Source organism: Pteronotus mesoamericanus, unplaced genomic scaffold, assembly GCF_021234165.1.
Source record: "Pteronotus mesoamericanus isolate MK-2021 breed Mesoamerican mustached bat unplaced genomic scaffold, CSHL_Meso_final contig_2, whole genome shotgun sequence".
Taxonomy (NCBI): Eukaryota; Metazoa; Chordata; class Mammalia; order Chiroptera; family Mormoopidae; genus Pteronotus; species Pteronotus mesoamericanus.
The window spans coordinates 3,379,377-3,397,025 of record NW_026555084.1 but is presented as its reverse complement, the minus strand read 5'-3'; the positions used below and the strand labels follow the sequence as shown (position 1 = coordinate 3,397,025).

The following is a 17,649-nucleotide window of genomic DNA, read 5'->3' as shown; positions in this document are numbered from 1 at the left end:
ATAAATAGACTAATAGGTGCCAGATTGAGGGTGGCTAGGATATTCTGGACAAAAACCAAAACCCCCAAGGCAGAGGGCAAAGGAGACAGCCAGGTCATTTCAGAGGACTGGACTGAATTCCCCAAGTCTTTTCTATCATAATTTTTTTTGAGATCAGATGCTTCTATATCTGCTTCCTCCGCTGAAAGAAAAGACACAGTTTAAAACCCTTATATATGAGCTAAAATCTAGATTCCATGTCCTCAAAAGTATACATAAAGTTGTCTTCCATCATCCCTACCTCTTCTTCCTGCCACTCTCCCTGGCCTCTGCATCACTGTGTTCCGGCAAGTGTTCTTTCACAGCCTCAAAAATTAGACCTTAAGCCCTGGCTGGTATGGCTCAGTGGATTGAGTGCTGGCCTGAGAACCAGAGGGTTGCCAGTTCGATTCCCAGTCAGGGCACATGCCTGGGTGGCAGGCCAGGTCCCGAGTAGGGAGCGCATGAGAGGCAACGACACATTGATGGTTCTCTTCCTCTCTCTCTCTCTCCCTTCCCCTCTCTCTAAAAATAAATAAATAACGTCTTAAAAAAAAATCAGACTTTTCCCACCTCATGCTTTGCACATGCTGTTTTCTTCTCCACCTGCGATGTTCCTATCAGGACTCCTTGCACGATCAGCTGTTTCTTACCCTCAGACCTCGCCCCACCTCCCTTTTTTTTGATCGTCTCCGAAGAGAGGCGTGACCTTGCTAACGTAGCCCCACATGTTCTGTCTCAGTTCCTGGTTTCCTGCAGGGCACTTCTCACAATCTATAATTTATGTATATGTTGCTTTGCCTGGACTTGAGTTTTGTCATTTTGGTCTGTTTCTCCAAGTATAAATTCCAGATGAAGACGAGGACTTTCTCACCATTATATCCATGTGCTCAGTAAATATCAGTTGACATAACTTCATATTTTGAATGCTGTGCTCTTTCCAAGGACATGGGAGAATATGCCGCACACATGTGTTAGACATCTCCTGTGGGCCAGCTTCTGTGCTCACAAATCATATTCATCATCTTGCTCAGCCCTTCCTTCCAACAGTGCTGTAATGCCAACGTTGTTGCTCACCCGGTTTTGAGGCAGCGTCCGAGGCTCAGGGAGATTGTCTTTGACAGCATCACACCGTTCCCGGGGAAGCTGAGATTTGAATCCAGATGTGCCTCACCCCAAAGCCTGTCCATTCTCCACTATACCATCATCAGTGTGTCCCTCAGGCAGACATTTGTGAGCACCTCTAAGAGCAGACTAAAATACTAGGAAGCAAAAGATACAGAACCCGCCTCTGAGAAGCTTGTAGTTTGGAGAGACAAGGCAAACACACCGGACAAATGTAATGGCATGAAGCAGAGTATGATTAAGGGACATACCCTAAGGTTCTTTGCAGCTCTAAAATTCTTTGCCTCTGAATGATACAGGCAGTGAACGCAATGGGAGAATTGTCCTGCTTGTTGATTGTATCTGATGGTGCGCGTTCCCTCTTCATCTCTGGCCGCCGGCGCACACCGCTGCAAGCCCATTTCAGCGGGCTGTCTCTACACTCCCATATTAGAGTGTATGGTAAAGCCAAGGTCAAGTCTGAAGTCGAAGTCAGAAGTCTTTGTGGTTTTTTCCCCTCTCTACTGTGTCAAGACTCTCCCCAATTAACTTGAAAAAAGTCAACAAGTGAACAACCCTGGGGGTGGGGGGGATGGCGTTGGCAGAGGGGGTGGAAAAAAGGCTCCTCGTTTCATCCCAAAGACTCTGAAAAGGATTCACGCGCCTCTCCAGAGTTCTGTAGTGACCTCGAGAGGCCTTGCCTGTCACACTGAGCGCTATATCATGTCTTGGGCAGGGGGGAGTTTTACCATGAAAAATGCTATGTTATATCACAGTGTGACACTATTTAAATATCAAGAGTTGAAGCTTCTATTTAGAAAAACGGAAGGCAATAAACGGAGTCGCTAATTATTCCAGCTGTGAGTATTTTCAGTATGACTGCAAATTTCGAAGAGGGCAAAAGAGAGGATTTTCCTGTTGTTCACGACATATGCAAATGCAGTGATGTCCCCTGTGACCCAAAAGGTTCAGGGACCAGAAACCTTGAAAGCCTATTTTTCCCTGAATCAAAATTCGTTTGGGTAAGCTTAGGGACTCATGATATGAAATGGGCTTTTAATTATACTAATTGGGTTATTGGCTTTTTCAAAGTTGGGAAGTAGCAATTTTTAAAAAAAAAAACAGTTTTTAAAGTTTTATTTTAAAAGCAACAGTTCACGTCTCAACCCAAGCATAAATTCCCAGCTGGGAGACGAGAACAAGCACATTAGTAATATCTTCAGTCCTTTCCCTTCCTAATAAAATTACTTTTGCGGGGTAGGGGTGCCTGCAAGGCCCCAGTCGCCGTGCTAATTAGAAGAACTCATTCACTCCACAAAGAGTTTAAATGAGCAGGCACCGTGCTAGGTCAAGGAGACCCAGCAAAGAGCGACATGCACAGGTTCCCGCCTTCAACTGATTCATAGCGGCATTTATTGACCGTTCGCTGGCTGTCCAGCTGAATGTGCAGCACTTCTTGTAAATAAACTCACCAATCCCCCTAATGAGCCCATGGAGCAGATACTAGCATTCTCTCACGTTACAGACCACGCCTCCAGGACCCAGCGAGGTTAAGTCACTTACCTAATGCCGCACAGTGGTACGCAGAGGAGCCAAGATCCAAACCCGGGTTGTCCAAGTCCAGAAACTGCAGGCTTCATACCGCCTCTTTGGTATGATGTCATTGGTTTCAAAGATAATTAAGTTAAGAAGAAGAACAATAATAAAGGGATGTTTGCACATGGTCCAGCAGAAGTAAGGCCTGCTTGAGTGTGGTGGGTAGGCTAATAATATGGGTGTAATGATTTCTAGCTTTAATTTGAACATTTCAGCCAAAATGTCATCGGGTGTGCTTAAGTGTGACATGGTTATGTTACAGAATTGCATGCTTATGAGTTTGTACTAAAAAAGGGGCATTATTTGTGCCTCATCCTCTATGTGGAGAAAGGTCTTCCTCTAAATATTAAATGTTTACTAGTCTATGTCTCAAAAGTATAGAAGACTTTTGCTTTCTGGTTTGTTGTTGTTGTTGTTGTTTTTCAACTTACCTACTTGGTTTTCTTAAATGATGTGTGCCTTTCACATTTGCAAACAGGAAGGGAAAGGCAGAACCCTTAACTGATTACTCAGTTTGCTAGTCAAGCCGTGGCTGAGCAGCTCAGCGCCCAAGGCCGCCGCCCTCGTGGCCTCTCGTGCTTTTCCCGTCTCCTCCTGTCTGTGTCCCCGCCTCCCTCTCCCTCTCCCCATCCCAGGTCCCCCTCCGTGCCTGGCCCCCTCTCGGGAGCCCACCCCTCGAGTTCCCCCTCTGTCAACACCCTTCCTTCTCGTGTTGACGAGCATAATAAAGATGCCAGAAAGGGTGCTGGTTATTTAACCTCTCTCCAGCTAAATGTTTTATTATAACTCCTGAAAACCTAATTACAGTCACTTTACACGCCACAGCACCTTTTATAGGCTGCCTCTGTATTAAACTTACTCCTTTAGAGACAATAAATCTGATGCTTCAAAGGGCCCGGCCAGTGAAATGGGACGAGAAATCGTGTGTTTTCGAGTGCACACCTGGTCTCCCTCCCTGGTCGCCCCGCCTCCACACCTGGAGGATTTCGGCCTCTATCCCTTCTCTGGTTTTCAAATTTCAGCAATGGCATGTACAACATTAAAAAATCTTTTAGGGGTTAATAGGCTGTCCATGAGTGTTTTCATCCATGGCTTTGAGTTGCTTTACCGTGAGTTTACTTCCTGGGGAGCTCACTTCTCTGGGAGAATCGCTGCCAGCACCAGGTTCCCCCGTAACCAGAGCAGCCCTTCTGCACCTGGCGCTGCGTCGCGACCACACATGACTTCTGCTTGGGTTCAAGAAGAACATTTGCTGCGGCTGACGTCGTGAGTGAAAGGGAACTCTCCAGACACTGCCGGTCACTGGTTGTCCTGGCTAGCTAAGTGCTAGGATGAGATAGCGGAGTGCAGATTGAGAGAGAGACAGCAAGACAGAGAGGAAAAAGCCAAAACTTGGCCTTTGCCGCTGAGGCAGTACAATTATTTGGGTAGCACATTTCTCTTTCGAGGCCTTGCTAGGATTTCCCATTAGGATCCCTCCGGTTGCAAGCTGAAAATAGTAGTTGATGTTAAGGGATTGGAGGTATTTGTTTCTTTCTTTGGTAGGTTTTGAGGTTAATGAGTGAGTTTCCTTGTGATTGACTCTTAAAAGAAATGGAGAAACCTTTTGTTGGGACGTCAAGTCGTTTAACCAACCACCGCTCCTGAAAGCTTTCACCGGAGGTTAGCCGGGCTCCCCTGTATGCTCAGAACCAAATAAAGGTCCACAGCCCTTTGCACCGATGGAGTCCTGCTTGCGTGGATGCTACAGCATGAGTTTCTTCTTTGCTGGACTTCTTCAAATCTCCCGTGGTTGTTTAATCAGAGAACATGCATGCCCTTAATTTTCTAAGCCAATTTGAAAGCAAAAGGCTGGTTTGCCAAAACTCTGCCTCACCTGCACATCTTTGCTGTCTTGTAAAATGCCTGAGAGAATGGCTACTAGGTACGCTCTCCCTCGGTTTGTATTAAATGGTTTGTTTTCGCGTGAGAAAAGGTGTGACATTTACCCAAAAGATTGACAGTTTAAGGTGAAGTGATGATCACTGTATTCTTAAGAACTCACTGGGATCCAGGGAACAGAGCTGAGCACATAGAGGGACCGTCCTTCTTTAGTCTGACCACTCGATTCAACGGCCATTCTCAGTCCCTGACCTGTAGCAGGAAGGATGCTGCGGGCCAAGGTTGGAGCCCAATAACCCGCGTGGCTAGGAAAGAAGTGCGCGAGCTCTTCTGTTATCTTTTGTAAGCCATCAAGGGCTGGTTTTCTCTATCCCTTTGAGTGTTAGCAAACTCCAAGGACACCACTTTGGGGGCCCCTCATTTGCCTTTCCTTTCCGAGACACAAGTGGCCAATTCTGAGAGCAATTGAGTTGTGCTTGAAAAATGTCAAGTGCATTTGGAAGCTACACATTTCTGCTGACGCCCGGAGTCCCGAGCTGAGCTACTTCCATGACCAGCCGCTGGGGAGAGGTTCAGCCTGGGCGTCGTGCATCTTCATTGGGGCGCGCTGAGCAGGCCCCTGTGGGGAAACGCTGTCTTCGCAGCCAGCTCAGGGCAAAATCCAAGTCCTCTACCCGTCTCGGTCCCACCAGTGCTCGTCTGGCCAGGCTGTTGCCTGTGGGTCTTGCTTCATTATATTTATCATTTCTCCTGCAGTATGTGAGGGCAATCCTTGGATGAATCAGGACTTGCATTTTTTTCCAACTTGTAATTATGAAATTTTCAAACATTCAGAAAAGTTGGGAGACTAGTACAACTTAAGAATAAGCACCTAGTCTCAACAGTTGCTGCCATTTTGCCGCATTTGCCTCATCTAGCTATGCATAGACATAAAGATCTTTTTGCTGAATCATTTGAAAGGAAGTCATTGACTTTATGACACTTCAGACTCCTAAAAACATCGTCATTCAAAAAATATAGCCACTAACCCCCTAGTGTGCTTTCTCTGTGTTAGACACATTTGAAAGGTGCAAAAATGGTTAGGACAGAGTTTCCTAAACTCCAATATACATACAGTTCTCCTGGGGAGCTTCTTAATGGAAACAGGCCCAGCTCCCATGCCTGGCTGTGGATAGAGCCAGGATTTGTAATTTTCTTTTTTTTTAATTTCTTTTCTTTTCTTTCTTTTTTAATTGATTTTAGAGAGAAGGAAGAGAAGAGGGAGGAAGTCGGGAAGAGAGGGGCAGAAATATTGGTTGGTTGCCTCTTGCATACACCCCAACCAGGGACCAAACCCACATCCCAGGCATGTGCCCTGACCAGGAATCGAACCCACAACCATTTGGTCTGTGGGCCTACGCCCAAACAACTGAGCCATGCCATCCAGGGTGGAATTTGTACTTTCCTAACCAAGCACTCAAATAATCCTAAAACAAGTATTTAGGGGACACAATCTGAAGATCGTTTCTTTGGAACCTTTCTTTTTTCTCTTTTTTTTTTTTAAATTTGTTTGCTGAATTTAATCTTCTCAAGATTTGTAACACTGGGGTATAACTAGCTTGTGGTAGAAATGGGAGCCTACCTATCTTTGGTACTGCAGTTTAATAATTTGAAGCACCAGAAACTAGAAAGAAGCGATGTGATAACTAAACGAGCTCCATTTAGCAGTGATTACCGCAGAGTCTGTGGTAGCAGTGAGCAGCCTGAGAGAGAGAGAGAGAATGCCTGCAAGGGTCATACAGTGAGGAAAAGCACGCGGGTGCTTTTTCTGTGGTGGGATCTGGCCTTGTCTTTGTAAATATAGACACTTGCCTGTACGCCCCTACACAAACCTGTAAATCTGTTTGGAAAGCAAGAATCAGTGTGGCAGAAGGAATCCCAATTTTAAAATAAAAAATGATCACCATCTTGTCCTGTTAGTATTTACTACTTTGGCCTTGGAACGGTTGTACGTCATTCATTTAACAAAGATTTGTTGAGCGTCCACTATGTACCAGGCCCTATCCTAGGTGTTAAGATACAGCATTGAACAAATCAGACAAAATGCCCAATGATTTTTAACTTCATAGAAATTCAATTCTAAGTGACAGAGGCAGACGATAAATAATGCACAAATACATATGTGATGAAGAAAATAAAGCAGCTCTAACAAGGACAGTGACAGAGGAAGGAGTGGGGGTGGGGGAAGGTGTCTCTCAAAATGTGCCACTGGAGCAGCGGTCAAATGAGGCGGAGAAATAAGTCACACAGGTATTTCCACCAGAGGAACAGCACGTGCAAAGGCCCTGAGGCAGGAATGTGTTGGACACGCTATGCTGAAGGCTAGGAAAAGCACGGTGTGACTGATGGGAGGTTAAAATGGTAGAAGATGCAGTTGGAGACACGGCCAGAGGCCAGGTCACGCAAGGCCACGTAGGCCACGAGAAGGGTTTCTGAGTGTATTCTGAGAGTTATTGGAAGGCTTTCTGCATTTCTTTGTTTGTTTGTTTGACTGAGGAAGGGGGAAGGGAGGTGGTGAAGCATGATAATCTGACTTCCATTTTGGAAGTATGGAAAATAGACTATATTGTCAAGGGGACAATTTTAGGATCTCATGAAGCAGTCCCATACAAAAGAAATAACAGCCATTTCCTCTTGTTCTTATAGATGACTGCATTAAAAATACCATTAATGCCACTTTAAATTTCCTAAGCTTCATCTTGACTTCTCTCATGTTGCTAAAACGTTCCTCTTGCTAATTTACTGATTCTGTCCACGAATGTGAGTAATGTTCGAGCACTAATGTTTAGGCTCTGGAGATACTAAGAGTTAATAGCTACCAGTATCGAGTGTCAAGGGTTTCACAGTTTGACTTGGGGCAGATACTTTAATTATTAATATTAAGATTATTAATATATTTACATATACATATTTATGTAGATATGTTGTACTAAGTGTATAAATAGATTCTTGAGTACACAGTGGTGGGGTGGGGCAATGTTGGAATAGGTTCCCCGGACAGGTGGTTGGAAGGTGAGCAGGCATTGGCTGGGGTGCGGTTGGGAGGTGGGCTGGCACGGGAAGGGCCATTCCCGGGAACATCAGGCATCATGTCATTCCCAAAGGTGTGGCAACAGGAACCGGCTGGTTAAGGAAAGATGCACCTTTTGATGTGGCTGAAGTGCTGAGTTCATGGGAGCTGGGAGCACAAGATGAGAGAGGAGGATAAAAAAGTTGGGTGGTAGCGGTGCGGAGTCTGGTCGCCGTTGGAGGTCTGGGTTTCCTCCTTCACGCGTTGGAGGACCGTCAGGGATTCCCCCGCCCAGGCTCGAGGACGCCTCTTGGGAAGGAAAGCAGCGGGACAGCTGAAAGGGAGGGTGGCTGGGAGAGGTTTTTAGAAACGAAGTGGGTGGGATCCTTTAACCCATTATAGGGAGGGAAGGTGAGGGGCAGGGGGAAGTGGAAATAGCTAGAGTTTATCAGGCAGCTGAGACTGACACACGTTCAGAGGGAGTGTGTGTGAGGGCGGGAAGGGGAAAGTCTGGGCGTGGCCGTAGCTTGTTCAGTACAGCCACGGACTGTCCTCACAGACGCCTCACAGATGCCCCAGTGACCCCGGGAATGTGGGCCGGACCTCAGGGAAGAGGTGGGCTAAAAATGGAGATCTGCAGACTTCAGTCACCTGGGCGATGGCTGAAGCCATGGGCTGGCTGAGATCTCTGCGAGTGACGAGTGTTCATATATTTTTTAAACGCTCATTAACGACGACTTACAATGTCTTCATGTTCCTTCGATTTGGTATAATTTCCTATTGTCACTACCCACTCTTGGAGAACTGTCCAAGAAAATATGACGTAGTTCTAAATCAAATCCCAGATCTACCCTATCACCTGGCTTTCAGGTGTGCATATGTTCTGACTTAATTACACGGCAGTGGACTATTAGTGATTCGGAGAACTCTTCAGATGTGTGTTTGACATTTGTCAAGTTTTAAATTAAAACTCACTTCTCGGGCTCCTTCTGTCATTCTGAGGAGCTGATAATAAATGTTGCTCCTCACGCACGGAGCACTTACCCTGAGGCTCACCCTCGTTAAATGCTGTTCCTGCATGACGTTAGGGAACCCTCCCCACTGCCGGTGCTGGGGTATGAGGCGCCTGTGCTATTCGTGTCTCCATTTAGAGATGAGGAGATAGAGGTGCACAGGAGCACCATTAGGGAGCTTCCCTGGGTTCCGTGCCCAGGAACGCCCCGCCAGGACTCCAGTCCAGGTGTGTCTTGCTCCAGAATTCTGCCTTTAAATCCCATGCCTACAGCCTCCTCTCCCAAAAGACGCTTTTTAACTGGGAGCATTCCAAGGGAGCTATTGAGCAAGAAATGCAATGCCTTATTTATGGAATCAAACCTCTTGGCTTTATTCCGGTCATCAACCATACTTATAGTACAAATAAAGTATAAATATCAGTTGTTTATTTTAATGTTAGCTGTGTTAAATAATTCACTAATCAGATACTCATTTTCTGACATGATCGTTAGTCATATCAGGCCTGTTTGATCTTTGTCAAGGATTAAAATACTTTCAAGGTTTTGTCTAGAAGCAGCCAAGATACAAATATGTGGGATGATAATAATCTTGCCTCAGAGACCTGTTGGGAAGGCCTGCGAACTCCAGTGTGTAGGGGCCGTGTGGGGTAGTAGGTCCAATTCAAGCTTTTAGAGGCAGGCAGAGGGGAGTTTGAGCCTTAATGACCTGGCTTAGACAGAGCTTGGGGTTTAAATCCTGGGACAGTTGCTTAACTTCTCCAAGCCTGATTTCTCCTCTTAAATGGGAATATCATAATATTAATTTATAAGCAAACATGACACTATATCTCAAGCGCCTTCAGACAGTAGCTTCTGATCCATCATCATAGTCGTCATCCCTGAGGAGCGAACCGCAACTCAATTTTCATATTTGCTTTGGCCACTTTGCAGGACTGTTGTGGAAGATAAAATCTAGATGCATATGTGAGAGTCTGTAATGATATGCATTTATGGAATTAATGTATGTCACCCTCAAGCGTACCATTTCGCCCCTTCATCCGCGCCGGGCAGGGTAGGGTCGTTAGCCGGGAACGTCCTAGAATATACGAGGCAGCATGCGAGGGAACGCGGCTGGCTGTCCCTCCTCGGCCACTCACAGGGCTCCTGACTGTCTCCCTTCTCCCGGCAGGCACTTTCTCTTTAAGACCTCCTCTGGAAGCACGCCCCTGTTCAGCAGCTCTTCTCCGGGATACCCTTTGACCTCAGGAACCGTTTACACGCCGCCGCCCCGTCTGCTGCCCCGGAATACCTTCTCCAGGAAGGCCTTCAAGCTGAAGAAGCCGTCCAAATACTGCAGCTGGAAATGCGCCGCCCTGTCCGCCATCGCCGCCGCCCTCCTCCTGGCCATTCTGCTGGCGTATTTCATAGGTGAGTCTGGGCAGCCGGCCCGCCGCCCTGGCCGGGACAAGGTCGGGGAGACGGGGTCAGGGAGAGGTCCTCTGCTGTCTGCGCAACTGGCTTGTTCACTCCTGGGAGACGTGAAAATGAGGGGTGGACAGGAGTGGTTTTCCTCCCCTCGCGAAATCCATTTCCGTCTGATGAGTTTCATCTTTGTGATCCTAAATGACATTTCTCAGTTGTGAAATTAAGCATCCTTGCTGTTTCCTTTCTTGGAGATAACCTGAGAATTGTCGTTCCTGCCAACCCATCCCTCGCTCCCAAAGTAGCCTTCTAGTCTTCTCCGTCACTGGATCTTAACCCAGGTCTGTGCTCTGAAACTCAGGAGTGTTGGTTTACTTGCCAAAAACCAAATAGAAGAATAGTGATGAGCATGCCTGGGAACATCCCAATTTGTAGGAAAGCTAAAGTAGCTAGCTTATTCGCCGAGCTGTGGAACAGAAATGGAATCGAGAGGCCTGCGCATCCAGCCAGGCCTGTGCGCAGAATCAAGTCACCGTGACACAATGGAGTTGCCCACATCCCCTCCTTTGCCCCTGCCCCGTTAGCCTTAACTCGACTCTCACTACGTGCTGCTGAATCTGAATCAGGTCCTCCTGCCATGCCCGCTGTGCTTCTGGGAACTCAGGGTATGACTTAGGGTAGCAGATTGGCAAAGTTGCTGGGGTATCTTTCTTCCCATGCCAAGGACGTTGGTGTGCACCCTTGGCGTGTAGGCCGTGTATCTATGGAAAGCAGCGCACTCCGAGAGCTTAGGGTAGGGCGCCGCGTGCCTGTGAGCGTCCGGGGCTGGACACGAAGCCTGCTCGCAGCTCCTGGCCCCAGCGAAGAGTCCCTGCCGCTGCTCTGTCAGCTGAGCCTGCCAATGGCAGATCTCCTGGCCCCGGCAGAGGCCACAGCGACGTTTGTTAAAGTTTATTTGAAACGCTTGGTGGTTCTGGCTTGGTTTCAGGGCAGCGATGATAGGCCTCCCCAATTTGTCTGTGCCATGTTGCGAAGCAAACCTAGAAAACACCAGCAAAAGAGGCCAGCTCCAAACAGCTCTCACCATTTGTGCAGAAACCCCTCCGAGTCAGAGGGGAAAAGAGCAACCCCGCCCTGCAGGCTCTGCCCCTTCTCCCTCAGGAGTGGAGCTCACACCCTTCCTGCTCCTCAGGCAGCCAGCACGGTGCCTGCCTCGCAGGGGCTGGTCCAGGCATCCCAGGCCGCTCGACCCGAGCTTGCCCGGTGGCAAGGGAGGGCGACCACGCACCCCCAGGGACCTTGAGCCCTGACCATTACTAGCCAAAAACTGATGTGAAGTTTTCACCCTCTCCCACAATATCCTGGTGCTCATCTGAATATGGAAAAATAAATGAATAAATTTTACGTTCCTCACACATGGTGTCTCTCCGGAATACCCCCAAAAGTGGAAAATTGGCATTCCGGGGAGAGGCATTGCGCTTTTCTGGAGCTTTGCACAAACCTTTGTGCTCTATACCCCAGCTCTCTGTGGGGACTGAGGACTGGCACCCGTGCACCCCTGATGTGAAGTCATGTCTGCTTCTCACCTGCCTCTTGAAGGATGGAGTAATGGGTTCACTGGAGGGAGGGGGAGGGGCACCTGTTGCACCGTCAGTGACTTGTGTAGAAGCTTCTGTGTTGTTAAAGGTAGTTTTCTGGACTTCCCCAGAGAGCGGCTGAAGGGCACTCAGTGAAAGTAAACTGAATTGCTTTCGGGGTCTTTGCATGATTCGGCTTTGTGTCAGAAACTTCCAGAAGGGTCTGCGCGCTCCCTTCTCAGGCTTGAGGTCCTCCTGGGCTGGTGGGCACTGCCTGCTTCTGTCTGATGCCGTCCTCACTGCGCCTCCTTTTCCACCTGCGGGGGAGAGATGGATGGCTACTGCCCAAGCTATTGTGCTTTATTGCGCTTGATAGTTAAAATAGAATCGCTTTCTGTAGGGCGGTCACGTAAATGGGAAACCGTATAGTGAGAGTTTAATGTTTTAATCGGGTGTGTAACTTGTAAATGATGAATTAGGAAACATATTTATCCTCCGTCTTGAGGCTACTGGAAGCTGGACCTGAGCATTTTAGGATGGCTTATTAGATTATAATCCATCATTTTCTATTATGTATGCTTTTAGGTAAGATTATTCGACCATGGAGAATTGAAGAATAGTTGATGACTCAAAATGAGTGATGTAACAGGCCAGTTTACCCAGCAGTCATGGCGCTGAGCATGGAGCCGTAGAGTTACTCTTGGCTACTCTCCAAAGGTGACGCTAGGTCTGCAAGTGTGGTAGGGGGTCAAGATCTTGGGTTCTGATCTTGAGCCCAGAGATCCCAGTCTCCTTAGTTTGGACAGAGTTGCTTTCTTTCTGGCTCTTGGTTTTCTAAATAAAACGTGGGAACATGATGGTTATTTACGTGCAGAAACTCTGAAGCATGGCGAGGATTAATTAATGTGTATAAATCACTTTGAAGATGAAAAGCAGTATATTATTAATTACAGAGCTTCAGGGGCGTAAACACTGCATTGCAAACACAGAGAAAAGTGCTGTCGGGAGCAGCCAGGGGTCATGCCTGCCCAGGAATAAGCCATCGGGGGAGGAGAGAAAGGCAGCCTAAACACTGGAGCCTTCCTGTTAGGGAGACCAGCGTGCTGAGACCCGAGCCCACACGGGTTCATAGGTGACTCTGTGTTCCACTAGAACATGACAGGTCCTGACATTAAAGCATCAGCCCAAGGATGTGTATGGACAGGTGCTGGGTTCCAGCCTGCCAGGAACAGGGATCTTCCTTGCATGTTCAAACCCATGAAGAAAAGGCTATCCAGAAATGAGTAATCTGGTGGGTTCCGCCCCATGACGAGTTCATCCATAGATCCAGCATGTGGGCAGGAGCCAAACAGAGTAAGATCAACCCTCCCATCAGTGGGAAGAGGTGGAGCCTTTACCAACCCAGGGAAGACCCCCGTTCCTGATCTCACAGCTGGGGTCAGCAATCTTTTATGATATGCTCTTCCATTTGATTCTTCCATGCCAAGTTCACCCAGTGTATAAAACACCTGGAACAAATTGCTGCGAGGAGCTGCTTGAGCCACTCAGGAACCATGTGAAGCATCATTAAGTGCCCCCACCCAAATGGTTCCCAAGGAATACTAGGTGAGGGGAATCTGGAATGCAAGAGGGCTTCCCTCTTAAGAAGCTGACTTACATCCTTGGGCAGCTCAACGACTTGCATTGCCTGCAACACCAGAAATCCCCCTAGATCCCTATGCTTCTGAATCGTGTGAGCAACATAGAGCTCCGCAGCGGTGCTATGCCAGCTGAACTGTGTTTTCATCCTTACAGTGTGCATAACAAGAATGGTTAGAAATTTTTCCATTTATAGCTTTTCCATTTGAAGTTTGTTTATGTAACTGTGAAATTTGAACCATACCCCCACCCCCAACATACACCCTAGCAAAAAACAAAATTGTCATACAACAGTCATTTGACAAGAGTGACGCTGAGGCCCAGGGCCTCTGTAGTCACGTGGCTGGTTAGTTGCAGGTCTGAGAGTAGGCCCATGGTTTCCTGATATCCAGCCCAGCATCTTTGCCCCGACTGCCCTCTCCTAGAGTTTACGGTTAGCCACAGCCTCCAAATACTGTATGAAAGCCGCACAGCCCTTTTTTTGTAGCACCAAGTCACTTTTTATAATTCCATCCTCATTAGCAAGAGAGAGTACCAGGTTTCTCGCCCTGAATCACCTTCTACCGCAGTGGACAGAAACTGGACCCCCTCCTTAGTCTCCTAACCTGCATCCCCAGATCCCTTCCATGACAGAGAGCAGCAGGTGTTTTCTGTCAAGAGCCAGGTCGTAAACAGTCTCGGTTTTGTGGGCCACGCAGCCTCCGTCACAACTAATCGTAGCAAAGCAAAAGCAAACAAATTCGTAAATATATGGTCATGATCGTGTTCCAAGAGACTTTAGTTGCGGACACTGAAATTGGAATTTTACATACTGTTCATGTGTCATCCAATACTATTCTTTTGATTTTTTTTCCAACCATTTCAAGTGTAAAACTATACCCTATTAGCCCAGGTGCTGTTAAACACATACAAACCCAAAAAACAGGTGGCAGACGGGGTTGGCCCACAGGCCACGGTTTACCAGCCCCTGTCTGATTACATTACTGTTCTTTTCCAAAGATTACCTCTTCAAAATGCCTTTACCTTCATTAAAAAAAAAATTGTTTTCAAACTGGCTAAGAGTCGGACCATATGTCCACTGTAGGTGGGACAGGTGATTGACGTTTTCTGACATTGCAATCCCATTTCGCCATGAATAATCATATCTGCCTTTCTGACTGCCCACCCCAAACTAGAGAAAGCAAGCTGCTTTTCCCTGGAGCTAACAAAGTCCTCTAGGTTAAGAGTTTCCATCCTAACAGAAGGCTGAAATGGTCAAGTGGAGGGGGATTGTCTGACAATTTTGCCACATCTTCATCTTCCTCAACCTTCGGTTACGCCGGCTTCCTGTGCAGAACCCGCGCCTGTTTAAGATCACGCAGGGACTGTTGCCTTCTTGTTCAGGGTTTCCCACAGGTTGTCACAGTGCTGGGTCGTTGAATGACACCATCGCTTTCTTGTCCTAGGTTGACGTTCATTAGATCTAGCTTTCTTAAAAAGCACCAAGCAAGAGCGAGCCCACAACGAGGAAGAAAGAAGCATGCGACGTACAACTTTACTCTTTAAATCCAGATTATCCTAGAAATTCTAAGACGAGAGTCGACACCATGGTTCAATAAGACACAGGCTTCAGCCTATCAACCCTGAGTTAAAAACAATGCACAACATATATATGCACAGAGCTTCTGTCCAAAAGCCCTCGCCTGGCTGGGAAGTAGGAAGAGGGCAGAAAGATAAGAGCATTTGTGTCATCTTAAATTAGTTGTTAGCTCTTCAGATCTCTGCCAAACTAAAATTCATATATGAAAGTCACCTTGTCTTTTTTCACCACGCTAATTCCTGCCACATACGAAATACTATGTTTTAAGTCAGAAGTGCAGCACTGTCTTCTGACACTCTCGCTTTGATCTGGGAAGAACGTGGGCCATCAACATGTCAGGATGTTAAAAGTGTGGTAATTTGGGGTGCTTTCAGTTTTGTGGGGGTTTTTTTTTTTTTTGCAAACAATGAGAGATTATTTTCTATGGAAACTAAAAGCTTACAATGTGTTCAAAGTTGTTACACTTGAAAATTGATATGTTGAGACTCATACTGATGAATCCTGCATTCTCAGCTGCTGTTTTGTGTGTATTCCCATCTCACGGAACCGAGAAGGTTTGGGGAAAACAAAGAAAATGACAGAAAATGATGAGAACAGCATGCTTACCTGGCAGGCTTCGTGAGGACCCAGCCTAAAAAAAAAATCAGTCCTCTCATTCAAACTCACTGCTCTTTGACTATCCCAAGAGATGCAAAGCCTCTCCCTCCTGTGTGGATTCCAAATCATATATTTACCTCCTATTATCTAAAGGGCAAAATTCTAATGATTAAATCTGAACAATCCCACAAATAACATTTCCACCCGACTCCCCGGCCCCAAATGGCCCAACCTCATCATTAGCCACACAAAGATAAAGAGAACTGCCCACAGGTAGGTCAGGCAGTGGGCCTGTTATTTGTTCAGATGTTAGTAGCAGCCTTTTTGCGAATAGATATGCTAATGTGCTCTTAACCAGATAATAAAGTCCCATCCATGCCCACACACTGGTGAGTCTCAGACGGTGGGACTGTCATTTCATCTGTGTACACCTGATTTCAAAGGGCTTATCAGTGTACAGGAAGTAAATCAAGTCACGAGGGGGGTCTCCATCACCCAGCAGCCATGCGGCAGCGTTTGTGTCTCGTGTGTGACATTCAGAAAAAATGAGCTCCCCTACGGAGGGGAGGTGCCTTTATTTTTCCCGCGAAGACACCTGACAGAAATCAAGGTCGTCGGCCCAACGGGGCTGTCCCAGCTTCCTGGGCAAACTCAGCGGATGAGAACAAGGAAAGAGCCTCTTGTCCTGACTTCGTAGAGCATCTTATGCAAAACCAGGGAGGAAGGAGTGAGTAGTTGCGACAACGCCATGTCCCTTAAGAACCATAACAAGGCAGTGGGGGACTGATACCATCCACAGACCCAGAACTTTGTGTCTCCACAAAGCGTGCGTTAGGTAAGTGGGGTGTGTAGCGCCTACCTACCTGTCTGTCCCTGGACTCACCCTTCAGGCCTCTGTCTGGCCTTCCTCTAGAACAGTTACCTCTCCAGCAGCTTCTGAGTCCAGCAGCAGTCACAGGGTGCTGTGACACCCTCTCTCCCTCTCTACCCACGCTATTTGTCTAACTGGATTACCTAGGTGCTCACCAAGTCTCATCTGTCCATTTACTTGTACTTGTTTGATAAGTTAGGATCCTGGACACAACTTCAAATGTAGTGTAAATAGGTGTTCCTTCCTTCTGCGTTTTACCTATAACAGAATTGCAGAGGTTCTTGCCTCACCATCGTAACTAGAAAAGAAATGGCTTGATGTAATTAATGGAGAGCATACTTTGCTGTCTCAGAGACCTGGGTTCAAACTCGGATACACATACTTAAAAGCCACGTGACTGGGGCTTGCTGTTTAATTTCCCTGCGCCTAAGTTTCCCGTCCAGAAAAATGGAGCCAATTCCTACCTTATAAAGATGTTTCAAGTAGTCATTGAAATGGTACATGCATACAACTTTTCTTCAAATCCACTGTCATCAGACATGGGAAGTATCATCATTGTGTATATTCTCTAGGGGAGAATAGGTTATTAATTAAATATGACATGGTTTCTCAGTGTGTAGAATTTTTGTTTTATGTTTGTAGAAAGAGGTAGACACAGACCACCTGGGTTGATAAACAGCCACGTGAATAGGTGGATCCACAGTCACCTGACCGGTGGCTGCCTGGAGAACTGTAAGAAAGCACCAAGGAAGAGATGTGTTCAGATTTCAGAGAATGTGAAAAGATGCAGAGTCTTAGAATCAGTGAGGTGCATGAGGAAGTACCCAGCACACAAAAACCTAAAAATAGAAGGCCAAAGTGAAAGGCAGCAAGCATTTATTTGAGATCCCCCCCAAAAATGCTATTTACAGAGCACTGATTCAGACAGAAACACAAAGAGTGTTCTGATTGGGAGAGACAGGCAAGGTGTATTTGTGAGAAAGGGAAGGGGAACGACTGCATCAATAAAAGAAGACTTTTTGTTGGTGCAGATAAGCTAACATAATGACACTAACCCTAGACAATGTTTTAATTTTCAGCCCACTAGTCATCCGTCCAATAGTCATAACATCTGCTTTCTTGTCATCCTTAGAAGTAGTTCTTCGAGGCACAGTGTGGCTTTAGGCCCAGTCCCAAGATCGTTTTATCCTATCCTAACATCCAAAGCTTTGAGGTGTAAGATGTGCAAGGCAGCCCCTCTGGGATGGCTGTCCTGGCTCCAATTTAGAGTGGCTTTGTTTATATTATTTTTCGCACACAATAGAAACCCAACTAAATGGAGTTAT

At 46.8% G+C, this 17,649-nt stretch overlaps 1 protein-coding gene across 2 annotated transcripts in view; it reads left to right on the top strand.

Moving 5' to 3' along the window:
* TENM2 (teneurin transmembrane protein 2) overlaps nt 1-17,649 on the top strand; it is an 831,811-nt gene that overhangs the window by 592,165 nt on the left and 221,997 nt on the right. For both annotated transcript variants that reach the window (XM_054568075.1, XM_054568074.1), the window contains exon 5: nt 9,830-10,068. In XM_054568075.1, the coding sequence (XP_054424050.1) occupies nt 9,830-10,068 (239 nt within the window). The remainder of the gene's footprint in view (nt 1-9,829; nt 10,069-17,649) is intronic.